At 40.3% G+C, this 24,308-nt stretch overlaps 4 protein-coding genes across 15 annotated transcripts; 1 reads left to right on the forward strand and 3 right to left on the reverse strand.

Annotated features, from left to right (window-relative positions):
- Positions 1-415: 415 nt before the first annotated feature.
- Positions 416-5,588, reverse strand: LOC306902687 (uncharacterized protein). Of its 2 annotated transcripts, XM_079471465.1 has the most exons (4): positions 5,522-5,588; positions 4,203-4,500; positions 1,963-2,100; positions 422-1,804 (listed from the first exon to the last, which is right to left on the reverse strand). In XM_079471465.1, exons 3-4 carry the CDS (start codon positions 2,045-2,047, stop codon positions 723-725), a joined length of 1,167 nt encoding a protein of 388 aa, XP_079327591.1. In that variant the 5' UTR covers positions 2,048-2,100; positions 4,203-4,500; positions 5,522-5,588; the 3' UTR covers positions 422-722. The 2 variants fall into 2 exon arrangements, with proteins under 2 accessions (XP_079327590.1, XP_079327591.1); XM_079471464.1 differs by lacking the exons at positions 4,203-4,500; positions 5,522-5,588 and adding an exon at positions 2,615-2,830 and having other exon boundaries at positions 416-1,804.
- Positions 3,410-13,604, forward strand: ampd2a (adenosine monophosphate deaminase 2a). Of its 4 annotated transcripts, none has more exons than XM_079471452.1 (18): positions 3,410-3,565; positions 6,172-6,302; positions 7,432-7,562; positions 7,960-8,028; positions 8,104-8,215; positions 9,013-9,199; positions 9,273-9,414; positions 9,833-9,922; positions 10,004-10,133; positions 10,212-10,406; positions 10,482-10,613; positions 10,690-10,853; positions 10,963-11,089; positions 11,212-11,375; positions 11,751-11,871; positions 12,074-12,247; positions 12,362-12,472; positions 12,550-13,604. In XM_079471452.1, the coding sequence occupies exons 1-18, from the start codon at positions 3,562-3,564 to the stop codon at positions 12,760-12,762; spliced, it is 2,397 nt and encodes a 798-aa protein (XP_079327578.1). In that variant the 5' UTR covers positions 3,410-3,561; the 3' UTR covers positions 12,763-13,604. The 4 variants fall into 4 exon arrangements, with proteins under 4 accessions (XP_079327578.1, XP_079327579.1, XP_079327576.1 ...); XM_079471450.1 differs by lacking the exon at positions 3,410-3,565 and adding an exon at positions 4,389-4,503; XM_079471453.1 differs by lacking the exon at positions 7,960-8,028 and having other exon boundaries at positions 3,417-3,565.
- On the reverse strand, positions 13,478-21,010 carry eps8l3a (EPS8 signaling adaptor L3a). 8 transcript variants are annotated; one of them, XM_079471458.1, is made up of 21 exons: positions 20,915-20,999; positions 20,327-20,416; positions 20,125-20,217; positions 19,982-20,052; positions 19,408-19,472; positions 19,179-19,337; positions 18,957-19,109; positions 18,827-18,888; positions 18,652-18,740; positions 18,440-18,570; positions 18,262-18,367; positions 17,486-17,556; positions 17,320-17,394; positions 17,089-17,234; positions 16,493-16,646; positions 15,921-15,964; positions 15,737-15,836; positions 15,087-15,188; positions 14,839-14,930; positions 14,001-14,133; positions 13,478-13,926 (listed from the first exon to the last, which is right to left on the reverse strand). In XM_079471458.1, exons 3-21 carry the CDS (start codon positions 20,184-20,186, stop codon positions 13,897-13,899), a joined length of 1,845 nt encoding a protein of 614 aa, XP_079327584.1. In that variant the 5' UTR covers positions 20,187-20,217; positions 20,327-20,416; positions 20,915-20,999; the 3' UTR covers positions 13,478-13,896. The 8 variants fall into 8 exon arrangements, with proteins under 8 accessions (XP_079327584.1, XP_079327582.1, XP_079327585.1 ...); XM_079471456.1 differs by having other exon boundaries at positions 20,327-20,497; XM_079471459.1 differs by having other exon boundaries at positions 20,125-20,248; positions 20,915-20,992.
- A 176-nt stretch (positions 21,011-21,186) lies between these two features.
- irf6 (interferon regulatory factor 6) lies at positions 21,187-24,302 on the reverse strand. The gene is made up of 6 exons (XM_079471463.1): positions 24,065-24,302; positions 23,856-23,939; positions 23,544-23,753; positions 23,067-23,459; positions 22,794-22,915; positions 21,187-21,921 (listed from the first exon to the last, which is right to left on the reverse strand). The coding sequence occupies exons 1-6, from the start codon at positions 24,273-24,275 to the stop codon at positions 21,691-21,693; spliced, it is 1,251 nt and encodes a 416-aa protein (XP_079327589.1). The 5' UTR covers positions 24,276-24,302; the 3' UTR covers positions 21,187-21,690.
- Between the last annotated feature and the right edge of the window lie 6 nt (positions 24,303-24,308).

Genomic DNA, 24,308 nt, shown 5'->3' on the forward strand with positions numbered 1-24,308 from the left:
ACTGACGGGAGAGTCTCGCGCTCAAGAGTTTGACTGACAGGAGAGTCTCGCGCTCAAGAGTTTGACTGACAGGAGCTTCTCTGAGGTGAGAAACTTTTAACTCGCGAATGCTTCAAGTAAAATACATTAATTTCTGACGCTTATGTTTTGAGATTCTGATTTAGGTTACCGTCTCGCTTTTTTAAACATTGTTTGAATCGAGTGTTTAAATTTTACATAATTCATATAGTTTATAAACACTGATTGGTTCCATAAAGAACCTTTAACGTTTCTAAGTACCTCAATTTCACAAAATATTCTTAGTAGTGGGAAAAGGTTTCTAGCGTGGCATCGTTGTAAAGAATATTTTAGGTGAGTGGTGATGACTGTTTTAATAAAATGCGGGTCCTTCAAGTGATCGTAAATCAGGATTCATGCAAGTTAAAGGGACAGTACACCCCATTTTTTTCTTTATTAAATTACTAAATTAATTCATCCACAGAACACAAAATAAGACATTTCGAAGAATGTTGATAACCAATGACCTCCATTGTATGAATACAAAACAGACATTTCTCAAAATATCTTCTTTTGTGTTTCACTCCATAACGGTTCACATACAGGTGTACCAACATGAATTTGTATTTTCCCCCAATATACACTACACATCAGTACCTTTAATTCTACGACAAATAAATAACATTAATGCAAGAATTGACAAAAAAACGCACATTTGACGAAGATCAACTGTGACGCTTTCTCACATGTTTCAGTAGATTTCTTGATTTATTGAAGCCCCTTCCACACGTAGAGCAGTGAAAGGGTTTATTTCGAGCGTGTACTTTCTCGTGCCTTTTCAGGGTCGTCTTCCGGGCGAATCTCCCGTCGCACTGTGAACACTTGTACGGTCTCTCTGCGCTGTGAATCTTCTCGTGGCCTTTCAGTTGACTGACGGTGGTAAACCGTTTCCCGCAGTGGAGACACACGTGAGCTTTGATGCCGGTGTGTCTGTCCTGATGCTTCTGTAAACAGTCGAGCCGTGCAAAACTCTTTCCACACGCCAAGCACACGTAAGGCTTCTCGTTGGCGTGAATCTGCAAGTGTCGCTTCAACCCTGATGCCGAAATGAAATGTTTACCGCATTCCTCGCAGGTAAACGGGTTTTCCTCCGAGTGCGAGTTCAGATGATCTTTGAGACTACTGGCATGCATGAATCTCCGACCGCAGAGGGAACACGCGAAGGGTCTCTCTCTGGTGTGGACCCTCATGTGAACCTTCAGCTTTTCTGTGTCCATGAACTTCTTTCCACACTCCTGACACGCGTGTGGTCTCAGGCCGCTGTGGATTCTCAAATGTCTCTTCAGGTTTTGGGGATGATTGAATCGTTTTCCACACTCGGGGCACGCTTGCGTCTTCACTTCATTGGTGGGTTCCTTCTCGGTGTGCAGCAGCAAATGTCTCTTGAGGTTTTCAGGACGCGTGAAACTCTTTCCGCATTGGTGGCACGCGTGCGATTTCTGTCCATCGTGGGTTGTTAGATGTCTCGCGAGGCTTTCGGTACGAGCGAACCTCCGTCCACACTGAGGGCACGCGTGCGGTTTCAATCCAGTGTGAATACTTGCGTGTCTTGTAAGATGATGTTTAGCTTTGAAACTCTTCCCGCATTGACCACATGTGTGCGTTTTGGCTTCTGTACTCAATGTGGTGTTTTGTGAGGAATTATTTATATGCTGAGAGAAAATATAAGCTGCTTCTCCGGTTACGAAATGATGTTTCACCTCCATTTCATCCAGATCTGCGTTGTACTCGTTCAACTCCAGCAGGTCTAAATAAACACGTTAAATGATCAAACGTTAAATTCAAGAGAGAAACATACGACTTGATTATTAAACATGAATATCAAAAATAAACCGTGTATTTTACGAGATCAACGGATCATAATGTTCATCATCAATAATGAACACATAAGAAATGAAGACGAACCTCTTTGTTCCTCAGTGTCTTCATGTTTTATACTGAAGGGTTCTGGTTGACTCATGTTCTTCTCTTTAACAAACTCTTTCCTCATAGATTTTGGTTGTATCTTTGGATGCACATCTCGACTTCAATACTTATGGGAATCTGATCAAAAAGGTAAGTTGACTCATCAATTGTACATTTATCTCATTAACGTGTGAAAGAGATGATTCTTAGTAGAACCTTTGGCTGAATGGTTCTTATATGGCATCTAACCTTTTAAGCACCTTTATTTTAACAGGATACATCTGGGAGACGTCTGTGTGAAGTCTGCATTTACATATGAAAGACATATTCTTTTGATTGTCTCATCTGCAATACGTTTAGGAGATGTTTTCCAGATCTTCAGCAGACGTATTACAGACGTAAGTGTGCTAGTATAGTGAATTGGTTAACTCTAGGGGTATACTTTAGTGTTTTGAAGCATACCATAGTAAACATTATAGTATATTGACATTTGACGGTTTCCTATAGGAAATACTCAAGTATAGCACGTTTTTTATTTTTGAGGGTAACATGAAAGATGGAACAGCATTATATGCTATTAAGGGCAATTTTACCCATGTTTCCGTCACAGTTTACAGTAATTGGTCAAAATATGTCGAGTTTGGGGTCTTACCTGTCAGTCCACCGTTCATTGTCCTTCATTTATAATCGCGTCTAATATTAATTTGTTTCAGTCCACAAACTGCAGTTAAACGTCATGTATCCGAACAGATGTGTTTGTTATGATAAACGAATATAAAGCCTTCATCACGTTGAAATGTTATCGTGCGGTTTAGATGACAGACCGGAAGACGGGATTTCGAGGTGGCCACGCCCACTCTCGGACGTCAACTGGGGGGCGTACCATTCGGAAGTGATCATCTCGAGTACCCTTCGAAGTGGGCTTTACCAATGTAGTAAACGTAATCTAACTCGTTATAAACAGATAATAAACAAAGCGAAAATGAATGCTTTTCCCCGTTTATAACCAAAATGAAGGTCTGCATCGATTATATTGTGTTCTCTGAAACATATATCTGTAAATGTGTAATGATGTCATTTAGTGGTTAGAGCTAATAATAAAAAGGATTTCAATCCCACAGTGCTCTGTGTGAAGACGTTAAACCGTATTTGCATTTTCTTTCAACGTAAGCAAATGTCCCGTTATCAGATTGTGGATGAACAGCGACATCTTCTGCTCATGAGACGGTAATTAATTTAATAAAATAATGCTAAATATTTATCTTTACATCTAAAAAATGTTTTTTTACGAATATTTGACTAAATGTCAGTTAAACGGCGGTCTGTTCGTCCCGCGTCTGTTCTGATGATGTCGTGACGTCTTTTAAAGTGTGTTGCGGTCCCTTTAAATGACTCCATTGTTTCCGCCGAAGTTCATCAAAGTTCCTGAAAAACTCAAACGAACCGTGTTTTTCATTCACTGACGGTATAAAGTCTCTGATGTTTGTGTTTACAGATAAACTTCATCGACACACGAAATCAATAATATTCAAATAAAGCATCATTCGTCTTCATCATCATCATCATCATCATCATCGGAACGACTCACAATCGACAAACATGAGTGAGTTAAAAAAACAAAAAAACACTCATATATATATATACACACACACCGAGCAGTAATGTCGTTTATGCAAATGAGGCATGGTTTTAAGTAACCCGTTATTTGTGTAGTTTTGAGTGTGTCACTCACCATTTCTATAGCCACAGTTTTACTATAGATATATATCATATATGTGATCATTTGATCAAAACAATGCTTCTTTTCTGGTTACCATGGTTTAACCCATAGTTACCACGTGTCTTTGTGTTATTTGCATTAAAACACCACAATATACAATACTGAACCGTGCCGTGCATGCAACACAACTATAATATAACACCAACAATACAAGACATCACACACTTTCTTCATGTATTGTGTTATATAAGCAATGAGTCTGTGCAGATGTGAGTAACCTTTGACCCCAATGATGTGAATGTGTAACCTATGTGTAGGACAGTGTAAAGTCCTGATGATGTCAGAGTTCCTATGAATGTGTGATCTGCGGTCCCTTCTCTCTTTTTTATGCGTTATTTTGTCATAATTTTCTATTTACGGGTTTGTTGTGTGTCTGGATCTATCTGCACACAGTATGCATACTTCAGTAGTAGTATGGAAGTACGCCGAGACATTACGTACACTCTCAGTGATCAGTCACTTTGCTGCATGGTTGCCGCAGCAACACATCAGAGTGTATGATGTGGGGAATCCTCTGCCCCTCCCCTCATTCCATCACAGGCCACGCCCTCACCACTGCGCTAAGAGATCCCCAAGCTCCGCCTCCTCCTCTTATATTTTCCTGCTTTGCTGGTAGTCTCTCTCTCTCTCTCTCTCTCTCTCTCTCTCTGCATCCGTCCCGTGTGCAGTCAGCAGCATGGAGTCCAGCGCAGCTCCAGCGCAGAGCCAAAACAAAACAAAACCCCGCAAGAGAGGCAGTTTACAGAGCTACACCAGCCCTGGTGAGTGTACCACAGACAGACAGACAGGAGAGAGAGATAGACGGGTGGGGTGTGTGTGAATATCAGATCAGTGCAGTAACACACAACAGCTCCACACTAGATGAGTTTGTGTGCGTGTGGGTTTTGCTGAACACTTACACGTTTTTATCTTTTATTTGAGTCTAGTCAAATATTTTCTTCATTAACTGTCTTTTCAATTTATAACCACTTTAATGTTTATATGTGAAAGTCGTTGCCATAGTAAAATGTGCAGTATATAAATATCTATTTTAATAACAATACAATATTTGAATGCATATTTTTATGTTTGTCTTATATTTATAGAATAGATTATATATGCTTTATAAATATCGATAGATTTTTTATATAATATAGAATTTATCATTTATAATCATTATATTTGTTATAATATATATATATATATATATATATATGAATATGTATTTTTATAACAATACAATATTTCAATACGCATACTTATGTATTTGTCTTACAGCTTTAGAATAAAATATTGATACATTTATTTATAAACATTTAATACATTTTTATATTGAATTTCTCATTTATATTTGTTATTATACATGTATATATATATTTATGAATATACATTTTTTTTAACTGTACAATCTTTTAATATGTATTATGTATTTTTAGGATAAGTTATATATGTTTTATAAATATTGATACATTTATTTATAAACATTTAATACATTTTTAAATTGAATTTCTCATTTATATTCGTTATATTTGTTATTATACGTGTATATATATTTATGAATATACATTTTTTTAACTGTACAATCTTTTAATATGTATTATGTATTTTTAGGATAAATTATATATGTTTTATAAATATTGATGCATTTAAACATTTGTATATATTTGTATTCATGTTATCTGTTATTATATATATTGAATAGATTTGAAGAATATGTTAAGAACATTTGCTTTATAAATGTTGTGATGTTTGTTTTGTAATGATTTCTGTGTAGTGCTGGTTGCACAGATGCTGGTTTACTTGCGTGTGTTTCTCGTGTAGAACATGTTAGCGTGGCCGTTCCTCTTGAACACACAAATACATGAATGAAATATGAGTTCAAGATGAATGTGTTATTCTTGAAAGGTTTCGTACGGACGTGAGCTGATGAAGTACTGAAGAGATGACGTCTGTAAACACACAACACATGATAACACACGTGTGTGTGACCACAGAGAGACAGATACTGACTCTTATCCCCCGTGTGCAGCTGTTGAAGATCAACCCCATTATACTCACATTTACCCACCACATTCCCTTCAGTTGTGTTTGTGTCATGTCCCAGTTCATATGAAGTCCAGGGGCTGGTTTTCCCAGCATTCCATTGGTTCATCTTAACCCCCCCCCCACTTTAGTGTTATTCTCAGTGTTTATGATTATTACTGCAGTAAGTAAATCATGTGTGTGTTAATGATAATGTTTATCACAGTGAAGTTTCATTTACATACGTGTGTGTGTGTGTGTCATCTGTTAGTGTTGTTGTGCAGGTGTGTGTTTCTATTCAGTTTTATGTGCAGTGATCTTGATTAATGGGTGTTTATGGTCAGCTGACCTTCACTCTCACATGATTGATGATGGCTGTATTGTCTGTATACAGTATGATTTGTTTGTAATAATCTCTCTCTCTGTAGATTTGTGTGGTTCTTCAGATCAAAGGTCGTTGATGTCTCAGCGTTCTCTCCCCGGCACACCTGTCACTCACAAACATCTGCCTGTGGATCTGAGAACATCAATGGACGGAAAATACAAGGAGATCGCTGAGGTCGGTCCCTGGGTGTAACGTGTGTGTTTATAACACGTGTGTGTGTGTGTGTGTTTAACTGTTATGTTTATAACGTGTGTGTGTGATGTGTGTGTTTATAACGTGTGTCTGTATGTTTGTGAAGTGCATGTTTATAACGTGTAAGTCTTTATAACGTGTGTGTGTGTGTTTGTGAAGTGCATGTTTATAACATGTGTGTGTTTGTGTGTGATGTGCATGTTTCTATCATGCGTGTGTGTGTTTAATGGGTGTGCTTCTAACATGAGTGTGTGTGTGATGTGTGTGTTTGTAATGGTTATGTTTATAATGTGTGTGTTTATAACGTGTGTCTGTATGTTTGTGAAGTGCATGTTTATAACATGTGTGTGTCTTTATAACATGTGTGTGTTTGTGTGTGATGTGCATGTTTCTAGCATGCATGTGTGTGTTTCTAACATGAGTGTGTGAGTGTTTATAACGGGTGTGTGTGTGTGTGTGTGTTTATAACCTGTGTTTGTGATGTGCATGTTTCTAGCATGCGTGTGTGTGTTTAATGGGTGTGTTTCTAACATGAGTGTGAGTGTTTATAACGTGTGTGTGTGTGTGTTTGTGATGTGATGTGCATGTTTCTAGCATGCGTGTGTGTGTTTAATGGGTGTGTTTCTAACATGAGTGTGAGTGTTTATAACGTGTGTGTGTGTGTGTGTGTGTGTTTGTGATGTGATGTGCATGTTTCTAGCATGCGTGTGTGTGTTTAATGGGTGTGTTTCTAACATGAGTGTGAGTGTTTATAACGTGTGTGTGTGTGTGTGTGTTTATAACCTGTGTTTGTGATGGGCATGTTTCTAGCATGCTTGTGTGTGTTTAATGGGTGTGTTTCTAACATGAGTGTGTGAGTGTTTATAACGTGTGTGTGTGTGTGTGTGTTTATAACCTGTGTTTGTGATGGGCATGTTTCTAGCATGCTTGTGTGTGTTTAATGGGTGTGTTTCTAACATGAGTGTGTGAGTGTTTATAACGTGTGTGTGTGTGTGTGTGTTTATAACCTGTGTTTGTGATGGGCATGTTTCTAGCATGCTTGTGTGTGTTTAATGGGTGTGTTTCTAATATGAGTGTGAGTGTTTATAACGTGTGTGTGTGTGTGTTGTAGGAGTTGTTGGTGAGGAGTCTGACAGACAGTGATATGCGTTGCGCTCCTTATGAGTTTCCTGAAGAAAGTCCAATAGAACAGCTGGAGGAGAAACGACATCGTCTGGAGAGACAGATCAGCCAGGACGTCAAGTGAGACACACACACACATGAATACAGAACCGTTTGAACCAATAAAATTCAAGTGTGGGCGGGGCTAAGATTGCACAGTGTGAGAGAGTTTATATTGTCATGTGTGTGAACTCAAAACATCACACACACTATCACCGGTGTGAAAACATCACAACATTCTTCTCACACACACACAGACACAACAAACTCATGTTTTCCTTTAGGTCATGTGTTTGATTTGGCTTGTTTATCTCACACACAGGTGATGGTGTGTTTGGTTTTCACACTCAGCTGCTTTTAAATGTGTGTGTGTGTGCGAGCGCGCGCACGCGTGTGTGTGTTACTCACTCAAATCTGCTGCTTTGCCTCACACCCCCCGTCCCCAAACCCCGCCCCCTCACCTGCCCCGCCCCCTTAGGCTTGAGCCTGAGATTCTGCTGAGAGCCAAACAAGACTTGATGAAAATAGACAGCGCCGCAGACCTGGAGTGAGTGTCAGGCCGTCTGTCTCTCTCTCTCTGTCTCTCTGTGTGTGTCTCTCTCTCATCATGTGTCGTCTGCAGGTTACTGAAGGACAGTCATGAGGATTCTGTGGATCAGCATCACGTGGAGAGAGAGACGGTTATGGAGAGACAGTTTCAGCGCGTGTCTATCTCAGGAGAGGAGAAGTGTGGGGTAAGACTTTTAATGTTCTTATCTATCTGATCACTTTTGATTGGTCGTGATTTTATGAGAATTAAACTTGTTTTGTCACAGGACAGAAGTGCTTCCTTTTTATTTTGAAAATATAAAACTAATACCAACGTATTATTATTATTACTTATTAAATAAAATTCGTAACAAAACTTAAAAATGTCTTTACGATTTAAATAAAGTCTACATTTATAAATGTATAAATCATCTGTCAAGTATAATTTTATAAAGGTAAGTTCTTAGATTATCCTGTCGGTTTAGGTTTTAAACAGAGATGGCGACAGTGAGACAAAAGTTACGAATCGCAATCATTCATGGGTTTTAATGCATTTGCCTTATACAGAACATGCTGATATTGACAATAATCGGGATATTAAAAACCACAATTAATTCATTATATTGGGTAATATCATAAAGCCTTCAGCACCCATTCCAACCTTCACCATAACAGTTACAATCACTCGCTCTATTATCAGTTTCATAGCGTCTGGCATTGCTAGAACTAATGCGCTAGTTTCATCTCTTTCTTTGCTTTATGTTTTTAAAGCAGTGATACAGGCCTCCTGATCCTAAACTGTTTCAAATGTAAGATCACAGGATATTTAATGTAGTTCACAATATATGTGATGTGACTTCAAACAGACGTTTCCCACTAAACCCAACGTGGTAACTAATAAATCACTGTTAGCAGAAAGTTTTATTGTCTAATGTTCATGTTTTGTCTCACTGTTTTGTTGTTGACGTTCAGCGTGACGTGTCTGTGATGTTGTTGTGTTCAGGTGCCGTTCACAGATCTTGTGGACGCAGCGAAGTGTGTTGTGAAAGCTTTATTCATCAGAGAGAAGTACATGAGTGTGTCAGTGCAGAGCTTCTGTAAGACCACCGCTCGATCACTGCAGGAGCTCAACAACACAACACCAGACGTGGACTTCTGTCACGACACGGATCACAGCCCGCTGGACTCAGGTAACACACACACACACACACACACACACACACATGAGAGACGTGTGCTGATGTCTGTCTGTATGTGTGTCAGACGTCCATGTTCACCCGCCGATGTCAGACACACACCCGTATGACGGACAGGACATGAAGAATCTGCCGTCTGATGTGGGCTACAGCTGCAGGATGATTGACGGAGTCACACATGTGTACACTAAACAAAACCCCATGGACAAGTGAGTGTGTGATATATACATGTGTGTGCGCGATATTTATGTGTGTACGATATGTGTGTGTCTGATATTAGTGTGTGTGTGATGTGTGGTGTGATATGTGTGTGTGTGTGCGCGATGTGTGTGTGTGTGTGTACGCACAATTTGTGTGTGTGTGTGTGCGTGTGCGTGTGTTAAATGACCTTAAAGGTAAAATGAGAACACAATTCATCACATGTGTTGTGTAGATAGTCAGCTTCCTTCTGAGGTCACGCTCGAGTGTAAACATCTTTATTGTTATCTGTACCTCAGTTTTTCTTCATTCTGGAATAGTTTAAGAAACATTAACGTACAAAGACAATACAATGTGAATGTCACAAGCTGTGTGTTGTTGTTTTGTGTAGTCGTGTTCATTGTATGAAGTGTGTGTTGTTGTGTACAGGAGCACAGAGTTAGATCTGCCGTATCCTGATCTGCATGAATACATCGCTGATATGAATGTCATGATGGCTCTGATCATCAACGGCCCTGTGTAAGTCATTACCCAGCATGCATTGCTCTCAGACACGTGTGTACATATGTGTAACACAGGTGTGTGTGTGTGTCTGTGCAGGAAGTCGTTCTGTTACCGTCGGCTGCAGTATTTGAGCTCAAAGTTTCAGATGCACGTTCTTCTGAATGAGATGAAGGAACTCGCCGCGCAGAAGAAAGTTCCACACCGAGATTTCTACAACATGCGCAAAGTAACGCTACACACACGCACAACTGTTAAAGCACCGGACACAACATCTACATTTACACTGTGTGTGTTTGTGTGTCAGGTGGACACTCACATCCACGCCTCGTCCTGCATGAATCAGAAGCATCTGTTGAGGTTCATCAAGCGAGCGATGAAGAAATATCCGGATGAGGTCGTGCACATGGAGGGCGGTGGAGGTCAGACGCTCATGGAGGTGTTCGAGAACATGAACCTGACGGCGTACGACCTCAGCGTGGACACGCTGGACATGCACGCGGTGAGACGCCACACCACACAAGCTCACGTTCACCTCGCCCTAGCGTCTGTGTGACGTCTGGCACTTCCTCCTCAGGACAGAAACACTTTCCATCGCTTCGACAAATTCAACTCCAAATACAACCCCATCGGAGAATCCATCCTGCGAGAGATCTTCATCAAAACCGACAATCACATCCACGGAAAATACTTTGCTCATATCGTCAGGGTAGGCACACGCTGGAATATCATCGCCGCCGTGTGATTTATGGATTGAATGTGATGCTGTGTGTTTGTGTGAACAGGAAGTGATGTCAGACCTGGAGGAGAGTAAATATCAGAACGCTGAGCTGCGTCTGTCCGTGTACGGCCGATCCATGGACGAGTGGGATAAACTGGCACAGTGGGCCGTCTCACACTCTGTGTACTCGCACAACGTCCGCTGGCTCGTCCAGATACCACGACTCTTGTGAGCAGGAAATGACATCACACACACACACATACACACTGCATGTGATTGTGGTGTGATCATCATCACACTTTAGCTAACTGGTGTGTGTGTGTGTGTGTGTCTGTAGTGATGTTTATCGCACAAAGAAGCAACTCGCAAACTTCCAGCAGATGTTGGAGAACATCTTCATGCCTCTGTTTGAGGTGACCATCAACCCCAACAGCCACCCTCAACTACACCTGTTCCTACAACACGTGAGTAACACACACAGCTCATTCATGTGTGTCTCTCATTGATTCACAATTAAACATGACTGGGATTCAAAGCTAAACTAAATTGATTTTGTGTGTGTGTGTGTGTGTGTGTGTGTGTTCAGGTTGTGGGTTTTGACAGTGTGGATGACGAGTCTAAACCGGAGCAGCACATCTTTAATCTGGACAGTCCGTCTCCTGCTCGCTGGTGTGAAGATGATAATCCACCTTATTCATATTATCTGTACTACATGTACGCTAACATGACCGTCCTCAACCACCTGCGCAGGTACACACACACACACACATCATGTGCGGGATTGACACAGAACATTACAGTTTTGATTAATACAGTTTTATTCATATTTTAAATTAGCTTTCATTTTTTCATTTGTAGTTTTAATGTTTCTTTTTGTGACATTTTTTGCAATTTTGTTTCTCATTTTATTTCATTAATATTTACGTTGCTATATAAACTAATGTATTTTTATTTTAGTTTTTGTTTATCATTGTTATTCTAGTGCTTTAAACTTAATTTTTTCAAAAGAATATTTGTTTATTTCAAGTTTTTCCAATCATTTCAATGAACAGAAATGTTTTCAAAGCTGTAATATCAGTCAACTAAAACACCTTGTATTCTCCTGACCCTCGGCTCTGTGTGCAGGAGGCGGGGCTTCCACACATTCGTGCTGCGACCTCACTGCGGGGAGGCGGGGCCTATTCATCACCTGGTGTCTGGATTCATGCTGTCAGAAAACATCTCGCACGGACTGCTGCTCAGAAAGGTACACGCACACACACACGCACGCACGCACGCACGCACGCACACACGCACACACACACGCACACACACACGCACACACACACACACACACACACGCACACACACACACACTCAGGCTGTGTTGACAATGGCCAGTTTTTGTCAAAACAAATAAAGCTTGCAGCGTCTTTGCAATAACCAATCATCTCTCTCTCTCTCTTTAGGCTCCGGTGCTGCAGTATTTGTATTATCTGGCTCAGGTGGGCATCGCCATGTCTCCTCTGAGTAACAACAGTTTGTTTTTGAGTTATCACCGGAACCCTCTGCCCGAGTATCTGTCCCGCGGGCTCATGGTGTCTCTCTCCACCGACGACCCGCTGCAGTTTCACTTCACAAAGGTGAGACAGCCGTCTGTGTGTTGAGCTCGTGATGTCGTCAGTTTCAGGTGCGTGACATTTGGATCCTTTGTGTCTCCATGTGGATGTTTGAGCTGTCGTGTGTGTGTGTTTCAGGAGCCTCTGATGGAGGAATACAGCATCGCCGCTCAGGTGTGGAAACTGAGTTCATGTGACATGTGTGAACTGGCCAGAAACAGTGTGTTAATGAGCGGATTCTCACACAGGGTAACACACACACACCTCAACACACACACACACACACACGTTTATCTTCATCTGCTCATTCGTTGTGTTTCTCTCAGGCCAAGAGTTACTGGTTGGGTCCCGACTATGATAAAGAGGGTCCCTTAAGCAACGACATCCGCCGCTCAAACGTTCCTGACATCCGCGTGGCGTACAGACACGAGACTCTGTGTGAGGAGCTTCATCTGATCACGCAAGCCATCCGGACGCAAGAGCTCGACAGCATCCACGAGGAGACGCTGTCCTTCACTCCTGTCCAATCAGCACGCTAGACCACATGTGACCCCGCCCATCCCTCGCCGGTCCAATCAGCATGCTAGATGACACGGCGTCATCAGGACCAAATCAACATTCCACTTTCATATGAACACGTGTGCATGTTTAGAGATATTTAAGCTATGCATAGAGATAGATATGAATATATATATATGTGTGTGTTTCACATTATAGCGATTACTCGTGTGCCTTTACGTTTCATCCGTCAGTTTTTGAGGAACAATTTATCATCTTTTTAGCTTTAAATCACTTTGCAAGGTGTCAACTGATTGTGGTAGTTTAGATGTAGTAGAAGAAGCTGTTTATAGTCAAATGAATGTCACGTTAAGTGTCTCTGAACTATTTCTGCTCTACAGGTGGCGCTATAGTTCTCAAACTCCGTTGATATATATTTTTCTAATATGAAACCCTGATCTTTACAGCACTTTCATCCAATGACAACTTCGCTATATTGCCATGAAGTTTTGTTTCATTTCTGAAGATTTTTTCATGCACTTGTTATAATGTTTGACCAGACTTTTATTTTGTATATTGCTTTTATTTTCTGATGTGTGTTTTAATGAGCCGACTGTTAATCATTCCAAGCTGTTAAAGGGAAAAATGAACATTTAGCCATGAATGACTCGCCCTAAGGTTGTTCGACAAGCACCTTCGTTCAATTTTCAGTTTTATGAATGATGATGATAATAATGAAGAATGATCAAACATGCATTGACTGAATATACAGCATGATTTATTAAAACTAGAACACAGACCAAAGCATGAAGCACAACATGACAAACAGTCACTGTGAATGATGTCCTGACAGCTTTACGTTCAATAAAACCTCTACATCATCTCTTCTGTGTTTTCATATGAGAAATAAGTGTGACCCTGGACAACAAAACCAGTCTTATGGGTCACTTTTTTATTTAGATTTAAGAAAAATAATATTGAGGTTTGATGTATTTAGGGTCGGACATTAACGAAAAAAGAAACATGATCTTTACTTAATATTCTAATGATTTTTGCCATAAAAGACTAATCAATCCTTTTGACCCTTACAATGTATTTTGGGGTTTTACACTAAATGTTGGGGTGCTGCTTGAGATCCGGGGTCACATTTGATCGTGATGGATTAGACCTGATGATCAGATCATTGGAGTCACTGCACTGGCCACCTGAAGAGAGGAAATATAACATGACATCACACAATGAAACAAACCAAACCGTATGAATAATGTTGTGAACTCACAGCGAGGGCTGATTTCACATTCTGCAGCTGATAGTAAACTCTTCCGCCTTCCTCTGGACAAACCACTTTCAACTCATCACGTGTCATTCCCAACAACATGGACCCACTGAGACCCCCTAAACAACGAATGGTACTGAGACACACAGAGAGAAAAGAATGGCAATAGTTAGGAATGATATAATAACATGAAAAAAGCACAGCTAAATTGCTAAAAATATTTAAGTGATAAAGTTCTAAACAAATGTTTCAATTAAAATGGAATAAAAAACATTTAAAATTTGTTTGGAAAATTGTTACATTTGCCAAAAATTTCACAAAACTACTCAGTTAAAGAAAATTGTTACATTTTAAATACAATAGCAAAAAACTATTTTCATAATATAAAACAAAAAAATATATATATTTAAAACTAAATTGCTAAAAATCAATCAAAATTTAGAAAAAGTCAACAAAATTGCTTAAAATTAAACAAAATTGGAAAAAGATTTAAATGTCTACAATTCTAACAAACTTCGTAAAAAAGTAATTTGCTAAAAATTAAGCAAAACTGCTCAGTTAAAGAAAATTGCTACAATTCAAATAAAATTGCTACAAATAATTTCTTAAAAGTCAAACTAAACAGCTAAAGATTTTACTAAAATTGCAAAAATAATCGCCAAAATTGTAAAAAAATTGTAAAAAAAAAAGTTGCTTAAAGGGAAAACAAAACTGCTCACTTCAACAAAATTGCTACAATTTAGGTAAAATTTCTCAAAATGTTATTTTCAAAATGTTAAATATAAACAAAATTTGCCGTATGACTGATGTGACGTAACAGTAATGATGACGGGACTCTCACATTTGACTGAAGCCCTTGTGCTGGAGCCAGTCGCGCACCTCCTCCGGTCGAGACCTTCTGTTGAGTACGGGCGCAGACGCAGACGCAGACTCCTGCACACACAAGGTTGCACAAACTATAGCTCTTATTTTATTTATCAATGACGTCATCCAAGAGAATATTATCACATAAAAGTTGACTTAAAAAAATTGAGATTGTTCAACCCCTAACACACACACACACACACACACACAATGACGGGTACATACACTCTTCTGCTGGTCCAGAGACTGAAGCATGTTGTTGGGCACGTAACCGACCCGGCCCGACTGATTCCTCACCTTCCACCACTGCTTAGACATGTCCAACAACTACACACACAAACACACAATAACATTCATTAAAACTCTCCCAGCCAACAAGTTCTGCTTCCCAGAACGTTCCCATAACGTTAGTTTCTGCTTCCCAGAACGTTCCCATAACGTTAGTTTCTGCTTCCCAGAACGTTCCCAATAACGTTAGTTTCTGCTTCCCAGAACGATCCCATAACGTTAGTTTCTGCTTCCCAGAACGTTATTTTCTAAGGTTAGTTTTTGGTTCTCCGGGAACTTTTCTTCACAGAAATAGAAGGTTCCCCTAATGTTATAGAAACCACGAAACTAACTTTTTATTTCCGTAAAGACAACAAAAGACAAACCTTAAAAAGCTTTCTTGGATCCAGAAACTAACGTTGGGGGAATGTTCCCAGAACATTAGCTTAAGATATAAATCTAGGGTCCGTTTGGCTTCACTACACATCAGTGAAAAGAACATTCTTGAACCCAAATCTAACATTAGGGTAACGTTCTGTGTTTCCTGGGCCGTTCTGACGCTTGTATGGACGAGTGTGTGTGTGTGTGTGTGTGTGTGTGTAGTTCACCTGTAGTTCTTCTCCTTTACTGACTGTAAGTTCTCGATCATTACGAGCCGTGAAATCAAATTTTGCTCTCAGGTAACTCATCGCCGGCTCCTCTTCTGCACTATACACACACACAACACAAGTTCACACAATAAGCAGCACAATGTCTTGTGTGAGTGAATATGAAGGGGTGAAGTGTTTGTACCTTTGTTGTGTTTCATCCTGCCATGTGTTTGATTTTTGCCTACTCTAAAGGAAGACACAAAAGCAAAACCTCTTACAAATATTATAATATATATATATATATATACACAAAATAAATGCACAAAACATATTAAAATATTTAATCACATTTTTATATTATAAGTGTATTTTAAATAGGGCTGTCAAACGATTAGTCGCATCCAGAATAAGAATTTGTGTTTACATAACAGATGTCTGTGTACTGTTCATATATATTTTTATTAATAAACACAAACACATACATGCATATATTTAAAAAACATATACACATGAATAAACATTGATTTATAATTTGATTGATTGTCTATATGTTCTAAACATGTTTACATGTATGTGTGTATTTACCAATGAATGGGATCATATATAAATGTTTATTCATTTTTATATTTTTATCAATATATTTGTGTTTACAAATACAAAATGAATATGAACAGTACACAGACATCTGTTATGTGAAAACACAAACTTTTATTCTGGATGCGATTGATCGTTTGCTAGCCTTTATTTCAATATTACTATGATGTGTGTTTGTACCATTTGTGGTGTGACAGCGTGTGGTTGTGGTTCTCTGTTGTTGTGTGTGTTTGTGACGGTGGGTTCAGGGCGTCTGATCTCTGGAGGTGTCCAGCCGTCATGAAACACAGGTGTGAATGTGGGAATAAATTCATCATCCTCCGGCCACTTTGTGCTACAACACACACAGTTTAAACCCTTCAGTGTGTGTGTGTGTACGTGTGTAGTTTGTGTGTAGTTTGTGTGATGTGTGGGTGTACGTGTCTAGTTTGTGTGTGAACGTGTGATGTGTGGGTGTACGTGTGTAGTTTGTGTGTGAACGTGTGATGTGTGGGTGTACGTGTGTAGTTTGTGTGATGTGTGTAGATTTTTGTGTATACGTGTGATGTGTTGGTGTACGAGTGTAGTTTGTGAGTGTGCGATGTGTGTTTGTGTGTGTGATGTGTGAAGTTTGTGATGTGTGTATGTGTGTAGTTTGTGTGCGTGTGGTGTGTGTAGTTTGTGTGTGTACGTGTTTAGTTTGTGCGTGTGATGTGTGTGTGTGATGTGTGTAGTTTGTGTGTGTACGCGTGACGTGTGTGTACGTGTTTAGTTTGTGCGTGTGATGTGTGTGTTACCTGGGAATGTTCCAGGGGTCTCCGAGTGTCTGCCACAGTGTGTCTTCTTCAGGTGTGGCGTGTTCACTCAAGAACACAACACACTGAGGTTCTAACAGAGGAGCAACAACCGTCTGCGGGAGATCTTCATCACAATGACACACAATCTACACACACACAATGTTATTAAACTCTTCAGGTGTGTTTACAGACAGACGTGTGTGTGTGTGTGTGTGTGTGTGTGTGTCTCACCAGGTGTAGTATAGTGAAGAGACAGTGTGTGAGATCAGCAGAGCTGGGGTTGTCTATCTTGTCTTGTAGTTTGGCCTGATGAACACAAAACACAAACACACATAAACAACATCACGATCAAAGTCAGATTGTGACGTTTAACACGTGACAGATGAAGTTCACACACCAGAAGATTAAACGCCATCTTGATCTTCTGAAGACACACGGTGAATTCTTCATCTGACGGCATTCCCTTCACTGCATCACAACACACACAAACGTTTACATGTCAATCTACAACATGAAGGTCAAAGTCCAGGATTTTCTTGTGAATGAATGCCATGTTTAAGAAAACAACTTGATAATGATTATATTTACAAAAGCCTTTTTCAAGAACTTTCAACCCAAAAACATCTTTAATGTTTTTTTCAGGAATCCAAAACAATTGTTTAATGTCTTTTTTTAGTTTTATCAATATTTAGATTTTAAAGTTGTATTGTTTATATAATTTTATGTTCATTTAACTTAAAGTCTTTGGCTATTTTTTATGTGGATTTGTCATTTTATTTTTTCTAAAAAATTTCGAAACAATGAGATATAATAAACATAATATTTCATATTTATTCATGTAATGTACATTATTATAATATCTACATTTGAATAATGAACATGATATCATATTTATGTTTGTTTATTAATTAATTATATGAAATGAAAATATCAATATTACATTCATAATATTTCATTTACTTCATTTCAGTTTCAGTTTTTATTTCCAGTTTATAATTTTAGAGCAATAACGCAAACTTTTCACTTTGTTCCTGGCGCAACGAGTGTGGATAATATATACACTGTGAGTGTTAATTTGGCCATTTTTAACACTGGCTATTGTACTGTGTATATATATATATAATTGAGTGCGACATAATAAACGATTGGATCAGTGTGGTGTCTGTCTCTCACCTTTCTTCTTTCTCTTCTTCTTCTTCTTTTTATTTGTCTGTGGAGCGACAGCCGCCACTCTGTCCACGAACGCCTCGATGTCATTAATCAAATGATTCAGAATGTCCTGAACAGAGACACGTTCACTTCAGCGCCGTGACATCTCAATGATCTTCATCTGAATTCTGTGTGCTCTCACCACATCTCTGTCTCGTTCCGTGTATGGCCTCTGAGGAGGCGGGGCAGGCGCAGGGGGCGTGGCCAGATGAGGATCTATCTGCATATATGTAGATGTGTTTCTGGAGAGAGGTGGAGTCTGGCTGTCATCATCTGCATAAATAAAGTAACCTTGATCAATTCTGCGGCACTAATCCTGATGGGTTTAATCTGTCAGTTTTGAGGGGACGTCACCGTAATCTGGAGCGCTCCAGCGATCTGGAGGTCTCTCCGGTGATGGGTTTCGGGAATGTCTTTGTCGGAGGTTTCCCGGAGCAGGTTTACTGTCGAATGACACCGTTTGTGTTTATGACATCATCAGGAGCGTGTGCGTGAATATAAGGACGTTGATGTGACATGAGAAGCTCACCTGACGGTCTTAGTCTGCCTGTGGTGCAGGACACGTTCCACATCTTTCTTCAGATAATCTGCCTGAAGGACACACACATGATGAGACGCATGACATGTGTTCTGACGTTTGTGTTGACATGTGAACTCACCCTGAGAGATTCACACTGAAAGAGAAACACGCTGATGACACGACTGACGTCGTCCCGGACACACAGAGTCAAGAGAGAGTCAAAAACCCCTCCGCCATCCAACACGGCCCTCAACTCCACAACACGGCTGAACGACCACGACTCCAGCTCCTCCTGGACACATCACATCACATCACAACACAACACAAACACATGAACCGTCTGATGATTCAGAGGATCGACCTTTGTCTCGATGTCTTTGAGGAGCAGCGCTCCGTCTCCGGTCTCCAGAAGAACATCTTGACCCCACACACGACCCGTCGCCTCCAGAAACTTCAGTCTTTCCACACAATCATCTACTGAAGAGATCTGCTGACCGTCCAGCTCACACGTGAACAGATGCTGAAGGTGAACACGACACATCATCATCTCATCATGACACGTGTGTGTGTGTGTGTGTGTTGAGTTTTACCTCCACACGGTACTGACACGCAAGCATCTGTCTGTTTATAGAGTCAGCGTAATCCTTCCTCTGCACTGCACACACACACACATGAGGAAACACAGCAGAGATATCATTCTGTCAAATAGAAGTTTGGCCAAAACAACACAAAAACATGTAAATAATCTAATCAAAATAAATACAATGACATTTAAACTGCAGGTAACATGTTCTTTTGTGCATCTTTAAATAATAAATTATCAAAAATAATGAAACAATATAATTCTGTCATCATTTACTAAATTAAAGTAGATTATTAAAATTCAATTCAAATAAAATTAAATGACAAAAAGTGAAATAATGTTAATGTTCAAAAAAACTATAAAATAATTCTGTCATAATTTACTTTAATTACATTAATGAAATAACACAATAATAAATTAATTCTGTCATCATTTCCTCTCGTCATTCCAAACCTTTACGACTCAAAAGATGTCACATGTATAAATATCACACAGTTATGTATTATCATTCCTAACTAACACACTAAACACTGAGTTAATAATTAACGTCACGACTCATTTCATAATGTATTATTACTCACAGTATATAGATTTAGCGCTGGGTCTGGATAAAGTCGACAGCTCTGAAGAAGTGTCATCTACAGTCGTGCCACTGGAGAAACAATCAATGGACATCACATCTGATAAAACACACGTCTGATGTTTCAATGAAAGTGAATCTCACCTCGAGCGCATAGATTCTGCGTAACTGCCGGTCCAGCCGTACAGACCGGAGTCCCCAAACATCTCACCAGATCACAGATCTCCTACACACGTCCTGCACAACACAACCCACCACAGAAGAAACCCTACAGAGCTCAATGGACACTTGTTCTGTGTACATGAGTAGAGATGTAAAGAAGGTTTATGAGGTTATAAACAATCACCTGTAATCAGCAGTGAGGAGCGGCCCAGTGGACATTAACCAAGCAAACCCCGTTACCATAGAAACCTGACAGAAGACCCTCAGTGTGCTGCTAGCGGACGTCATTTGAACGTAAAGAAAATAAGATCGTCGTCTTCTCAGCTTTGAGCCAATGAATCACGTGATGTTATTTCTACAGGCCCATCATAGACTTAACATCTACTTCAAATACACTTAAAGATGCATTTTAGATTTACATACAGAACAACATCGTGACAAAGTGCGAGTCGACTAAGGGTTTCAATTAATCGGAGAAGAAAATCACAAGAGTACTTCTGCTATAAAGTCCACTTAAATAGAAAATACACCAATTTAAAGGGTAACAAGTATTGAACTGGTAAACTATTAGTAGTATACGTTCTACGTTCGCTTGTAGTGAAGCTGAAGAACAATCTAAAGGCTTAACCACAAACTATTTTACACATTTAAAAGTGTGCCAACTTTGTCCCGAGCAATATTTAAACTACTCTCAAGCATACTTCCACAGATACAAGTACACTCATCACATGCATGCTTAATATATATATACTTAATGTGAGTTAGTATTTACCTGTGTGTTAAAATGCTTGTCTTCAGGTGTGTGTTGGATCAGGAGTCAGACGGAAATGTTGTCAGACACACAAGGTTCAAAGTCTGATATGAGTTCAGTGTTGAAGAAGCTCAGGTGCAGGTGGGAGGATACAGACGGACACATCTACAGATCTGACAGCGTGTAATAAACACTCCCTCTGTGTCTCGTGCATGTCTCAGTTATCACATCAACAATTAAACGGTATTTAAATGGAACAGCATTTCGACATTCTTCATTAGACTCGTCTGATTGAATGCCAACAAAACCAACTGTGTGTTTTTCCATTTTATTTAATAAATCCAGAAAACACAATATCTGTGAATGGAATATGAAATGCATACAGAGTTTAATAAAACAACGCTATTCACCCCGAAAGTGCACAGAACCACGTAAAGCAGACGACGTCTATCACTATGATGTCATATAATGCAATAAAAAGACAGGAACGAGATTAAAAGAGCTCATGATGATACAGTGTGAACAACTACATTAATAAACAGCACATCAGTAGGTTAAATAAAAGCACAGAGAAACTCATTGATCTGAGTTTAAATATCGGCCGATGTGAACGTGAGGGGGTCAGTATCTGTGTGGCTGATTATTAACAGTCACACGCGCGCACACACTAGACTTTGACCCAGAGATATTCAAAATGGAGATCTTCATCGAGCAATCACGGTCTGTCTCTCACAAACGTCTGTAAGTTCTTTCCCATAAAAACTCTTCTGATTGGTCGTTGGTGGGCCGCCTGCGCATCACTGCGTCTGCAGGGCCTGCGTCAGGTGAATACCGGCTCCGGGCGACAGAGGCCAGTTGTCCTGACCCTGATGTGTCTGTAGGAGGCGGTAGAGCTGTTTGAGATGCGTGACGATGTTGTCTTTGATGTCAGGAATGGAGATCTGCAGACGAACGCTGCCGCTGTCGAAGGAGCGCGTGCAGTCGCCGGAGAACATCTCACTGATCATACGAGCCACCACTGGAATCACCTGCGCACACACACACACACGTGTGACTCATGAATGAAGTTTATTCACTTCACGTCTCAGATAAAATCAAACACCAACGGAGCGTTACAACTCCGTCACTTACAGCTTGTGGAAAAATAAAAAGATTGCGTTTACTAAATTGAATTAAAATGATTTTAAAAATATGTTTGTGATTGTCATTTTTGCATTTTGTCTTTCACGGTTTCAGAAAGGTAGTTTAAGGCAAACTATTGAGGTTTAATATTTTTAGTGGCAGATCTATTTATCTCGTATTCTTTCACATGCACATCATTTAAACTAGACCTTGAATGTAGGAGCTTTATCACAAGCCTGTGATGTGTTCAACAGTTATCAGCGTCGTAAATCCTCCAAAGTTTTTTATATTTTCACTTTTAAAATGTTGGTGTGTTTTTAACACTATGGTTTGGATGCAAAGTTAACATGACACAATAACAAACAATAGTTAAAGCTAACGCGAGGGTGTTTCTTATACAGCGTCTATGGACGTCATGGTAAATTTGACCCCATTCTCTCGTTTGACTGCAGTCATCAGAATCTCAATATTTTTATTTTATTTGAATGAAAGTAATGCAAAAAATATGACGTAAAACCAGAAACTTCAAAAAAGGTCCATACTAGAACAACAAAAAATAATACTAAAAATCACTCACAAATTTGGTTTGACATTTTACTCAAAATATTGTGAAGCAATTCTCATTCATGATCGTATCAGGTATAATATGAAATCGTGAACAGCGTGTATCAGAACAACCCTAACAATGTTGAATTCATGTTTCTGAATGAATGATTTGCATCAAACGTTGAGGATTGTGTTGATTTAGGTTTTATCAGAAAGTGTTTGAAAGTCTCACCTGCACCATGATGAGCTTTCTGTCTCTAGGTCGACCGTCAGGCCACTCCTCCCCGAAACACAGATTAATGTCATACATGGGCGACTCAGAGGACGACTGACCTCGCTGGTGAGTGATGACACCTGCAACACACACGCGACGCAAACAAGATCTTAAAATGGCCGTCTTTCATTGTCACACATCCAATTGTTTTCTGACTTGTAACACTAAACAATAACATTTAATAACATGATATTTTCCACAAGTAAACATTGGTGTCAACTGGACGCTCACCACTGAGGAACGACTCCAGACAGAAGAGTTTGACCTTTCGCTGACGCTCGATGAGATTGGGAGCGTTGGGGTTTGGTGCGCACGGACCGGACCAGTACACTTTGCACTGACACAACCTGACGGCGTAGATGTCATGACCACTGACCTCCAGGATGAGCCCGCGATCCATGACGTCCAGCAGACGGCTGGTGAAGACGCGCTGCTTTTCGTTGGCGATGTGTTCGGTGGGCGGGAAGCGCACCTGCTCCAGACTGATGGGGCCGAACAGCTCTTCCTGATTCACCATAGGACCCAGATCACCGTAAAACAGCCGGCAGCCCTGCGGGTTGCTGACGATCACCGGTGGACACACCTCCTTACCGCGGTAAAAGCACTGCACCTCCAGATCGGTCACTGAGAAACACACACGATACGGGCGAGTTAAGAATCGGTCAAACCAATGCAGATTATGTATTTAACACGCGTGTCATTTCGTACTGGGCAGAGAGCTGATCCACGTCTCCGGGGTCGCAAACATGGCCTCCAGCGGTGTGGGGGTCTGCACCTCCATAGGCGGCGGCTGCATCTCCACGTCTGGCTCTTCTTTGGGTCTCCAGGCCGGAGGAGGAGGTGGGCAGCTGGGGGGCTGCATGGGAGAGACTGAACCCGGAGGAGTCCAGACCTGACCCATTGGAGAGGCGCTCATACCTGAACAAACACACAAGTATTCAAATAATCGTTTATAGGAACAAGATGTCAGCTGCGCTTGAATTAGCCAGAATAGTCTTCAATGGGTGTGTGTGTGGGTACCTCGAGGTGGATATGGTGGTGGAGGTTCTGGAGTGTCTGGAATATCATCTTCATCACCATCAGTCTCATCTGTGTGAACTGAACCTGAGAGAGCGAGACAAAACAAGTCATCAAGTCTGATTCAGTGATTCCTGAGATGAAGGAGAACAGCGTTATGATGTAAAGTGAATCAGACGTGCTTTTGCTTTAGTGTGTGTGTGTGTACGCACCTGGGTTACTGGGTGTGATGTCACACACATCGTAGATCTTCCGTGGGTTCATGGGAACTTCTTTGGTTCCGTCATAAATGAGATTAAACTCTCGGCTCTTGTTGAGGGCACAGCGCAGTTGAGCTTTCCATTTAGCCGGATCCGGCTCATCCACTCCTTCCTGATATTTCCCCGTCTCCACAGCCCACGCCTGACACACACACACACACATCAGTCTGTGTCTGATCTGCACTATTCCACATCT

Source organism: Barbatula barbatula, assembly GCF_947034865.1.
Source record: "Barbatula barbatula genome assembly, chromosome: 13".
Lineage (NCBI taxonomy): Eukaryota > Metazoa > Chordata > Actinopteri > Cypriniformes > Nemacheilidae > Barbatula > Barbatula barbatula.